The sequence below is a fragment of the Heliangelus exortis genome, chromosome 5 (assembly GCF_036169615.1).
Source record: "Heliangelus exortis chromosome 5, bHelExo1.hap1, whole genome shotgun sequence".
Taxonomy (NCBI): Eukaryota; Metazoa; Chordata; class Aves; order Apodiformes; family Trochilidae; genus Heliangelus; species Heliangelus exortis.
In genome coordinates this window covers 36,303,400-36,315,583 of record NC_092426.1, presented here as the reverse complement: position 1 = coordinate 36,315,583, position 12,184 = coordinate 36,303,400, and the positions used below count along the sequence as shown (strand labels likewise).

Below are 12,184 nucleotides of genomic sequence, written 5' to 3'. Positions count from 1 at the left end.
AACATCAAAAATAAAATGACAAATAAAAGGGATATGTATCTTCTCTAAATACCCCTTGAACATGTCAGGCATTCTTACCTTATTCTTCCATAGGTGCCTCAATTCCAGTGAGATGCTTAAAAATTAAGGTAAATTTTTCAACTCAGATCAGGATTTTATTAAAAATTAAGGTAAATTTTTCAATTCTGATCAGGATTTTATTTCTCATCTTGGATATGGATATGAATATGATGGTTTGTATTTCCATAGCATATTGCTGAAAAGATTTCAGAGCATTTTGTAACTAAGAATATAACTATAAAACTAATTTTTTTTTTCATCTTTCAGTAAAGTAGAAGTTTGAGAAAATTAAGACATATGAGAAAACGTTTGCATAAACCAACTAATTCCAATTCCTTAACCTGAGACATAAGGATTATCCTTCCTTAACATAACAAATAACCACAAAATGATTAAATTAAAATTATCCCCCCTTGCACCCTGTCTCATTAAGCACATCAAAAAACCAAAATATGTCAGAAGTCATTTTTAAGGCCTTTCTTAAGGACTAAATCTTTTGTATAGCAGCCAGTTTGGAAGTATTCAGGATGGCTGATGTGGCTAGACAAGGTTTTTATTTTCTTTTTAAAGAACTAGAACTGAGAAACCGTAAGGACAAAATCTGAGGTCACCAATTGTTTCCAAAGACAGAGTTACACATTTAGGACAATGTCTACATAAAAGATCTTTTCATACACAGCCCTGGCCAGTAGCTGCCAGTACCCTGACATCACCTTTTCCATTAATCTGACACAAACACTTCATGCACTGGTCTAATGAGCAGAGTTCAGAGAACTTACCTGGCTGAAAAATTCACAGAAAGAAAGAAAAAGTCTGTGTTTCCAGAGGATTTGCTGTACAATTTGACCAAGCTATAGAGGAAAAGGATGCTAATAGCACTCCAGCCACACTCTTCAGATTCAGGTCAAATAATTACTTCTCTTTTTTGTCAGCCCTAATGCTGCCAGACTCCCTCATTATGCTGCAAGTTGAATAACTAAGGAGGGCTGAAGCAAAATACTCCAATTCTCTTTCATTATATATGTAGAGCTGGAGAAGAATTCTCTTCATCAGAGATGAAGAGCTGCACTAGTGAGCAGAGTATACACAAAAGTTTCATTACCTCCTCTATGTGATGACAAGCTAAAGGAAGTTATGTTACAGTTCCTGAACCCTCACTTAACAATCAGTAAAGAAAAATCCCTTTGCTTGATACCAGGAACAAATGTTTCTCTTCAAATTTTTCAGTAGATGAAACTAAATTCAACAGCACAGATCCCTGGCCTCTCCAATTCATTAGTTATGAATGCTGAACCAAACTGCAAACGGGGGAATCCAGAAAAATACATTCAGTACCAAATATTTACACAGAGTAATATAAAATGATGTCAGAATTCCTTTTTAATGCTTAACTGGAGAAAAGCTTTATGTTACTAACATGCATTTTCATCTTTCATATTTGAAGCTTTAACTTCTAGCTTGCTGTGTACCTAACATTACTGCACTATAGGAAAGAGAAGGACTTCCAAAAGTATTTCAGCTCTTCAGTAATCCATAAAGTACATGGAGCCTTTCACTGCTGGAATGAACTGAAGAATCACATGCTTATAGTTTCCACAGCAAATGAAAACTGGAACTTAAATTCTTAACAAAGTCAGGATTTTCTTCAAAATCACACCTTGGAAAGGAACACACCAGTCATAGATTTACCAGGTCAAAGGAAAGAAGAGATGGGTACATATAACACACACTCCACTCAGTAGCAGCAGCTGGCACAACACCAGTTCTTTTTCATATGACAAGAAAGAGCACCACTTTGCAGCCCCTATTAATACTGCAGCTGTATTCATTTGTTGGGCACTAAGGAAGCCAGAAAATTCTCTCTGTGCCAACCTACTTCCTTTGAGTATTATGACCAGTTTGCTAATTATACCTGCAATGCATTCTTACCAGAAAATTTAAATTGTAGATGCACAGGCAAAAGAGAAAAGAAAAAAAGAAAAAAAATTAAAAAGTCCTACCTGCATCCTGGGATAGAAAATACTCCTGAAAAACACTGAAGCTTAACTTTTAACAAGTTAATTTCTCCTAAGTCCTTTTCCCTAGTCAATGTCAGTCATGATGAATAAAGCAGTATTTTGATATTCCATCAGGTTCTAAGTAATGAGCCTTGGGGAAGTCCTGGTTGCCTATTGCCATACACCCAGGGAAGACATTTTTTGTAGTCAGATAAAAAAGCAGTCAGGAGTTGCAGGAAAACCCACTACTTTTTGAGCTAAAAGACAAAATGCTGATATGAGTACATGAGTTAATTTGCCTCATTATCCCTCACCACTGATCCAACAGGAGTTTGAATAAGATAGTGTTGATAGATTGCTTTTAATATCTTACTCCCATGCTTCACTGGAAAAAAAAGAGTTTTGCACGTATTTATCCTAAAAAATACATTGTAGACAAAAGGCAACACAAAATATAAACCAAATTAAATATTAATGGCAAAATGGTGATGATATGTTACAATGCTATGCATTAATGCTATGTCATACTGCTTTACCAGTCAATGTAAGCTTATGCTACTTAGCAAATCTTTTGTGACTAATACAAAAATTATGGTTACCTCCAATTATGATTCTAAGCCTTCATCTTTTTCATATTGAAATGAAACTGGGCATACAAGATTAATAAAGTCCTCTTTCTCTAGTGACATTTTCCCATTAGTTTTGATCCCAGATAATTTCCATCTTTCCTTTGTTTGACATAAGCAGTCAAACAATTAATTATTTTTTTCATTCCCAAATTAGCAATCAACTATCTCTACATCACTCTCTCACATTAAAATACTTGAAGGTATTCCAAATTTTCTTAATTTCAGAATTCAGAAATATTTCCAATTCGTATTTCCAATTCAGAATCCACCTGGTATGGATTGGAGGAATACATTAAAAAAACCAAACTAAAACAAACATCAATACTTTAATCTTAGTTTTGAAAGAAGCAAAAATCTGTTTTTCAGATTTAATAATCCTGCCTTTTTCAAGAAAAAAATCCCTCTGAGGAACTGAACCTGTCTTCCAGAACATCCAGAGATGCTTAGTGCTCCAGATCATAACCTGAATAACAGCTAATTAAGTATTCCTGTCTCTAATTTCACCTTTTCTAAGTGGGACAATCTTCCTCAAAGAGCACTCCTGACCCAATTCCCGGACAAAATCCATCCTTATTCCCTGACTTGATCTTTCAAAACATTTTTTAGGATGTTGTGTATAGCAGTATGACCAGCATATGCCTATTACCAGACTGTGCAGAGCAACTGAAAACGTGAAACTTTGCAGGTGACTGCGAGGAAGCAGCCACTTTTCTGGAGACAAAGCTTATTCACCTGCTGCAGTTGTGCTTTTGAGATGCGAATGACAGGGGGGAACTTGTTGCCATAGGGAATGACAGGAAGCTGCCTACGCCCAGTTGAGCAGGAGGAGGAGGAGTGGCTCTCGGCTGACTGACTCCTTGGGAAACCAACCTCTTTCAGAGGGTCCGAGTGGATGGATAAATAGATGGGGCTCATGGTGCGGAGGATGGGACTTGAAATTCTTGGAGTGGAGAAATGCAGCATGTGAGATGAGTTGAGCTGTGAGAACAACATGGTGGGGAAGAAAATAAGGTTTAAAAATCAATATTTTTAAAATTTTTGTATCTTGCCTATATGTTTGGTTTGTTTTTTTTTTAAGAAAACCATATTCACAACTCCCTCACAGGCTAATAGCTGATAAATTAAGAGGTATCTTAAGTCCTCACATTTCCCATCAATTTTTTAAAAATGCAGCATCAAAATAAAAACCATCAAATGCAGTATGAAAATCCTTTCTCTAGCTGGCTGTAACCTTCATCCATTCAGTCAGTGACAACCTTGGGCAAGTTTAATAAACTAACACAGTCTGTTCCAAGAACATCGTGTACACAGACTATTTGATTGTTAACTGGTCCTTGCAAATGCTTAGCACATCCCTGCAGCCACAGTTTTTTTTTCTGAGATGACTGTATTTTTAGAATATACACACATTGCAGGCTTTAAAAATGTGACTGTACCATTGTGGCTACAGCAGTGTATATAAATAACTTTACCTGACAGGATTAATCAGTAAGATCTGTACTTAATGATTTTGATGACATTTCCCGAGTATGGGATTGAACTAGAGGGATCCACTGCCCTGGAGATTCCATGAACAACTGCTTAATCTTGAACTACATCACTCAAGCATTTAGAAAAGAGAAAAAACAAAACACAGAGTACAGGACCTGTAAAGTGAAAGTGTTCTGAACAAATAATTTTAGAGAAAGTACATTATCAAAATGGTTATTGAGGATTCTACTAAACGTATACCTTTGACATGTATCTCTGAAATAACTCATTCTTTGCAAGACCTTTTCCAATGCATGGATAAACATTTAATGGTGACATCTAAATGCCTGTAATGAGATTGCTGTATACAATTTGCAATTACTTCTTCCCAGTGTATTTAGATAAAACCATGGGGAGTAGGGGATACAGAAACATTCTGCAAGCTTCGCAATGATGATTTCTGTCTCCCACTATGGTATCTGCAATTCTAACCCATACTCCTTGGAAACAGAGCAGACCTATTAAGCATTTCAGTTTCAAAGGAAAAGGTATTTTCAATTGTGTCAATCCTAAAGCTTCAGTTTCCATAACACACAGCTGTCCCTCAACTGGAAAAAAAAAAAACAAAACCCTATTTCCAGTCTCATAAAAGCTGGTGAGCTTTCTGTCCTGAACTGAGGACAGAAAATTAAATGAAAAATTAAACAACTTGGAGCTCAGAAATAAATGGAAATTTAAGAACAGTTTTTTGATGAAAACAATTGCACCTCAATCTATAAAATGCTAATTTCATTATTGTTTCTAAATAATGAAGAGAGATAGATTCACATAAACATCTATAGCCATGCATATATCTGTATATATGGTATTATGATGTCAACTAAGTGTGAGCAGAGCAAACTGTTGTTTAATCTAAACTGAAGATGAAAATGGAATTAGCTGTTACATATTCAAGTACTTCAACTCCAACATTATTTCTTTGCTGAAATATCTTCTTGACTAAAATATGTTGAAAAATTCAGTGCATGCACTGTATGGAGTATTTATGCAATGCAATAAAACCACAGGAAACTGATGAGGCCATGGTTCAACAACACAGTGATTCCAGCTTTAGGGTCAGATCAAGGAAAAGAAAACTGGAGCAGTTTGATGCAAAGCACTGCTCCAGTATGAATTCACCATTAGTCTAGGTCAGAGTTCAAATTCTTTTGACAGATTAAGTTCATACCAGAAGATATTACAGCAAACCAGGTACTGTCTGTCCTCCTGCAGCCAGAGTCAACATGAAACCATTATGAAAGCATAAAATCAGCATATATATATTTATATCCTAGAATTCTCTGAATAGTTCCAACAGAAACATGACCATGTGCCCATGACTGTGCCACATCAAACTGGTATTTGATGGTAGCCCACTGCATCTGCATTGCAACTGGAAAACCACGACTGATGACATGAAAATTAGTTCTCTTATCTGCAGGTTTTTGCCACTGCAGATAGCATAATGTGCTGTAACTTTTAATGCCTGAAACTTGCTCATCTCAAAATCTGTAACTAACACATTTTTCTTGTATTTTTTGAGTTCAGCTTTCCTTCCTGAACTGCTACAACTTTACATTCTTATTACAATGCTGATGGCGTGTGAAACAGGTAAGGAATTATATTCTCATCAATTACAGGAAGTCTGTGTACACACACAGTTTCAGGAAGAACATTTATCTACAAATGGAGACCTGCAGACCATCAATTTCTTTCCTTCAGGAGAAAATAAGATTATGGGTGAATACATGAACCTTTATCTTTTTTATACAGAAACATTCTTGCTACTGCTTGCTACTTAAATAGTGAGCAAGAAAGCCCCTCCCAAATTAAAGCAATAATAAAGAAGAAGAATTATCAAAGTAAAAAGGAAAAACAAAAAAATACATAAACCAGGAAAGTTCATTTATTCATTCACTGCTGAAGTAACTGCCTGTGTATTTAACCAACCTAACAGAATGAAGTCAAAGAACATAACATACTTTCTCCTGAGTGACACTCAAGCAGGTCACTAGAAATCCATATGAAAAGGCACATTCATAAGGATGATAACCATGATTCCTGACATGTCCTAAGGTTTCAAGCCATTTGAAATGAGTATTTTTTTCAGAAATTATGTTAAACTATTATACCGATATAATTTCAATATCCATTTTAACCTCTCTTAGTAGCACTTAAGTAATTTGATTTATGGTCCTAAACTCACATTCTTCAAAAACTGCTCTTAGGAAGTGCTGCAATATAATTACATCATCAGACAAGTAAAATATGACCCTTTTTCCATTATTTATATTGTCAGGAAGATGGTACCTGGATAAAATTACTAAAGCACAAGAACATCTGATCCACAAACAAGGATCACAGTTCCAGGTGGGCAAATGCTCTGAAGCAGAAACTCTACCAAACAGCTCCCTGAGGTCCTAAGGACTCTGGAATAGAGAGGGCTATTGTATGAAGAGGCATATATATATATATATATATATATACTGTATTCCTTTGAAATTACTAGATACTCACCTATACGAATGGCTGGTGTTTGGTACCATCTCAGGAAAACTTTAAGTATCTTTTATAAAGTGGAATACCATCAACAAAAGACAAAGAAAACTCTTACCCAAACATTCTCCTGTGCCTCTCTTGGCTTTCAAGGACTAATGAAATAGATGGAAGATTACCACAAATTGGCATGACAGTTGGAACAGACACACTGCACAGACACATACTGTTCCCAGTTCTAAATCAGCCAAATAATATAATTTTCTTTTTTCTGAGTTCAGTTTATATTTTCAGTTCTGTTATTCACCTTCAAAACAGCAAGTTCCTTCCTGCCATTCATCCTGCCCTCACGGCACTACTTGCCCTTACAGGATAATAAAAAACATATTAATTTACACTATTTTTAAGGACAATTATGCCTTCCCTGCTTGCAAAGCCAAACTAAAATATAATGTCACTCCAGTGTCTACTTCAACCAGTATTTCTTCCAATGAACTGACCTTGTACACAACTACTCCTACTCCCGTGCACAGAAATTTGTTCCTTTCAACATAAAAATATTGTGTATTATTTGTTTATGTAGTACACAACATTTGTATGACCTCTACCTTCAGTTTTCAGTAAAACAGCTATTTTCCCAAAAAGACACAAGTTTGTGTAAAGCAGGATAGTGCATTTGGACACAAAATTACAAGCTGGTTTTTAATGGCTTTTGAAATAAAAATACCTGATAATTCACATTTTGTACAGATCTAAATGTTGCTCATTCTTGTCTGTTTTACTAAAACTAACATTTAAACACTAAAATTGAACATCTGGAAATGATGGAGCAATTTAAATTAGTTCTTCATCTTTAAGAGTTTCTAGCTGATCAAATATTCTTTCATGCAACTAATACTTCAATCTCAAAACTCTTCTGTAGTTTAACACAGTTCTGTATTTTGAACCATGCAAAATGAATCTTCTATAAACCACATAATTCACAAAGTATGGTTTGGAACTATAACCTCATATGAAAGATACAATCTTGCCTTTTCCATTAGAACTTAGATATATTTGCAATTTTACTGTACAGCTACAGTTAACTACATTATGTAGCTCCTTTTTACCAGAAAGGATATCCCACATGGTATAACAAATGAGTTCTTGGTGATAAGAACTTCTTTTAATGAGCTGGCTTGTAATGTTCAAAAACAGTGGGGATAAGTGAGGCAGAGTTATAGCCAGGTTTCTTGGCTCAAAGAAGCTTGAAAGAATTGTTCTTTATAGCATATATGATACAATCTCTACTGAAAAAAAAGTGGAGAAATAAAACTAGAGCAGATTCCTAATAATTTGAACATTAATCTCACTTCATCCCTAAGCAAAGTCAAAGAAGTTGTAGTTTTCAATCAATGAGAGAGGAGAAAAGAGTAAATGTTCCAAAATTGTGCAAATGAGAATTCTTTAGACAAGATGGAGAAAAACAAAAAGCAGGGGTTGTAATGGAAGCAAAGCAATCTGTCCTAGTGAAGGGAAAACATTGGGAGCAAAGTAGTAGTTGCAAAGTCATCTTGGAAGTGAGAAGCAGCAACAACTGAAGAAACCAAAGGATTTTTTTTTGCATAAGTACGATTAGAAATTTCAGAAGAAACAGGAAGAAGCAAAGGGAATTAAAACCAAAACAAAACCCAAACAAAATACCTCTATATGTTTGCATATGTATCTCATTGATTAGGAATCACTGCATAAGGAGCTTCTTAATGTACATATATATGTGTGTCATTACTTATTTTTTTTATTGAGGGCAGTTCTGTGGATCACACCTGCAGTTCTTCTGCGGGACAATGTAAGCACTCAGAACGCAGAATGTAATTCCTCAAGAATCAATCCCCACCTCTGATAAAAGCAGGAATTCTGCTACACTAGAGTATTTTACTCACTACCTTTTCCCTTACTACATCATCATACAACTCTTAATAAAGAGATGTTCAATAAAACAGTGACCATTTCTCTTACCGGAGTGAGTGCTCCTTCTGCTTGAGCTTCCATAGGACTCGTAGGAGTGGCTGCGAGAAGCTGCCCAGCAGCTCCGGACAGAAGGTCCAATTTATCTGTAAGCTGCTCAGAAACAGCAGGATGACACTCAGTTGCTAGAACAAACTCCACCCCTGAGGTTTGGTTCTTTGCATTGACACTGTTTCCTGCCCAGCCACCCTGTCTGGACTGCTCTTCTGCAGGGGAACCTTCCAGAACTTGTAGTACCTCCGGCTCTTCATCTGAGGGACTTCCAGTAGTTTTGTGCCCTAAAGCCTCATTTGTCCTGAAGTCCTGCAAGTCCCGTTCCTTATCTATTATCACCCATTCCTTAGAATCAACCTCCTGCCTGCAGGAGTTTAAGTTGACAGCTACAAATCCATTGCTAATAACCCCATCAGCGTGTTCTGGAGAACTGGCTGACACCGGCTTCGAGGCATCTGGCAGATACTCTTCATCATAGTGCCAAACGTGGTCCATGCGGGCAGGAGCTGGAATAGTTTTCTTCTGAGAAAGAGGAGAAACAGCAGCAACAGGAGTCTCTGCTGCAGCCTTCAAGTCCTTCTTCATCTTGTCCAAACTTAAGAAAAGAAGAATTAGTTAAATAATGTAAGGAACATTTGCATTTTTTCAGTAGAGGAAAATCTAGATTTATATTTTTAAAAAATTGCCACATTTTAGAACAATCTATAATGGTTGAAGGATCCACAATTTGAGAAAAATAACTCTGATGTCAAGTAAAAGTAAAAACACTCCTAGAAATCAACACATAACTGTACATGTAGTGTATGATACTGTATTGTAACTACGAAAAGGGATACTTGTGACTGGACACCAGCTCAGTGGTGAGGCTATAGCTAGATATTGTTAATTCACACCACAAAGCAGAACAGACATCTCCAGCAGCAATTAGTAGATGCTTTCAATAAGAATGCTGCTATTGATTGTCTGGACTGATTCCTTATTCATGCTTTGCATAACTTACTTCATCAATCAAATTTTAATTCCTATCCCTCCTATGATGTATTGAGAAGGTTTTATCCACTGTCAGCATCTCAGCTGTCTTCTACAGTCCCCACAGCCTCTGCCTTTCAGTGCAATTTCACTGTGTCCTTCCTCCCCATATTCTTTCTACACATAGGAACTGAACCTGTTCTTACACATCTGTCTCTACCTTCAAATTCCAGGATGGGGACCATCAGCTGCTGCCATCTGGGTGCCAGACAATTCAACACTGCTGACTCCCTGGCAGGACAAGTGGCTGCCAGCTGGTGCTCACGCAGAGGCACCACACCTCCTCTTCTCTCCTCCATGCAGCACCACACCTCCTCTTCTCTCCTCCATGCAGCACCATGCCATTCCTTCTCCCCTCCATGCAGCACCACACCTCCTCTTCTCCCCTCCATGCAGCACCACACCTCCTCTTCTCCCCTCCATGCAGCACCATGCCATTCCTTCTCCTCTTCCCAGTGGAACTGTGCTGCCTCTCCTCTCCTCCCCTCTGTGCAGCACCGCACTGCTGATCCTCCCTTCCATGCAGCACTGTGCTGCTGCTTCTCCTCACACCTGGCAAGCTCCAAAAAGCTCTTGAACATCAGCAGGAGCTCCGTGTGGCATCTCTGGAAGCCCTGACTACCTGGTAGTGAGCAGTCCCTCACAGGAAGTGGAGGGGGACTGCCACAGAGCTCATTCCTGCCCTGCCTGCAGTACAGGGCAGGGGAGGGACACTGAACACTGCCTGGTGGGAGAGCCTGCTGTTGTGTCGTATGAGCCTTGATGTTTTGAAATACAAGAATTAAAACTTTGACCAGCATACATGGCTGGGAGAAGTGGCAGCAGAGTGCTGGGCAAAGGGGAGAAGTGGTGGCATGGGGGAAGAAGTGACCGTGCGGTGTCACTTTGGGTAGGAGGAGGGAAGGAGAGGGAGAGCAGTGTGAGTGAACACCAGCTGCCAGCTGCCCAGCATTGATATATCTGGTGGCCAATTGCTGGCAGCCAGCTGACAGTGGCCACCTGTCCTAGACACCAAATTCTAATTTAAGACCTGTCTTGTATCATGATTTTTTATGTCCATGCAGCACCTTTGGGCATAACTAAACCTGCTGCGTGCAGGTAAATTTTTAGTTTTACTTCATAACTCCACTTCTTGTAAACTCTCCTTCTCATGTCATATAATCTAATCCCATGTTAACTCTATTCAGCACCTGATGTCATAATTCTTATTTCAGATGAGTTGCACTGATTGTCATGAATATCCCACTGAAGGAAAAAAGCTAATAGACATGAGGGTTACATCACTAGGCCTTGAAATAAGTTCTCAAATGTGGAAGTCCAACTTTAACTGTGTACTAGTCCTAACCATTTTTGAAGAAGCTGCCAAGTGGTGAAATCCATTAATAAATCAATATTATGAACACTGTATATACTTGGCTGTAGCTTGCATAGTCATAACTCAGCAACTCCATTCTTGGGTCTTCACACAATGGAAGAAATACAAGAGTATCTTTACTACATACACTGTAAAGATATAAGCATTAGAAAAAATAAATAATTTCCTTACCAGGTCTCAAGAAATTTATCAGTGTCTGGCTTTGGCTCCAACGTGAGATGTTTCTCCAACTCAAAGCTGTGAATTGAACGTAGCTTTCGCACCAGTGGGGCGTCTCTGTCTGGCTGGGTGGTCTCCGAGCGAACACGGATTGGAGATCCCAGACTTGGTGCATTGAGCATTCCATTCACTGGCCCATGGCTGTTCTCTTCCTCTGTGGCAGCCTGTGCAAAAAGTCAAGTACAAATGTGACTCACGAGGAGTGAGTAAAACAGAGGAAGTCAAGGTACATGGTATTCACAGATAGTGAACAGCATCCAGGCTTTTAGCCTGTGATAAACTAATTTGTATTTTGGGAGGGTCCTTACGTTCATGCCATAGTTAAGTTAGTTTAGATACACTCTCCAGCACATATGTACAACAGACAAAATATTAGTAATATACCAGTGCTGGGTAGGTCTGAGAACAGGAGTCTTAAAACCCCAGTAATATACTTAAATTTACCCTGATATTTTACAGCTAACTCTGATATTTAATAATAATCTGCAACCCAGCACTTGGTAGCATCTTTAGTGTGCTTTGCAGTAAAGTGCTCTCATTAAAGAGAGGTTGGCTTCCAAGCTGTCTTTGATTCTCTGGTGCATATAACACTGCCCTACACTAAATCTACCAGATATTTCTGTGACTTACAACTATGTTTTAGCCCAATTGCATTCCATTCTGTATACCCAGTGGACATGATTTAGAGCTGTGAAATCATGACCATCCTTAATTTCAACAGGTAGAACTAAGAAAAATTGCCTTTGTTTAAACCACAACAATCTCCTTTGGTAAAGAACAAACAAACTAATAAGTACATTTGAAAATAGGCACTATGTCTTATTGTTTCCCACAATACATTTTTTTCTAGCAAACAAGAAATACCTGCC

At 37.9% G+C, this 12,184-nt stretch overlaps 1 protein-coding gene across 7 annotated transcripts in view; it reads right to left on the bottom strand.

Moving 5' to 3' along the window:
- Nucleotides 1-12,184, bottom strand: part of TTBK2 (tau tubulin kinase 2) — a 107,663-nt gene that overhangs the window by 19,901 nt on the left and 75,578 nt on the right. For 5 of the 7 annotated variants that reach the window (XM_071744628.1, XM_071744630.1, XM_071744634.1 and 2 more), the window contains 3 exons: nucleotides 11,268-11,479; nucleotides 8,690-9,287; nucleotides 3,419-3,664 (listed from right to left, as the gene is read on the bottom strand). In XM_071744628.1, coding sequence (XP_071600729.1) covers nucleotides 3,419-3,664; nucleotides 8,690-9,287; nucleotides 11,268-11,479 — 1,056 coding nt within the window. The remainder of the gene's footprint in view (nucleotides 1-3,418; nucleotides 3,665-8,689; nucleotides 9,288-11,267; nucleotides 11,480-12,184) is intronic. The other 2 variants (XM_071744632.1, XM_071744633.1) reach the window with 2 other exon arrangements.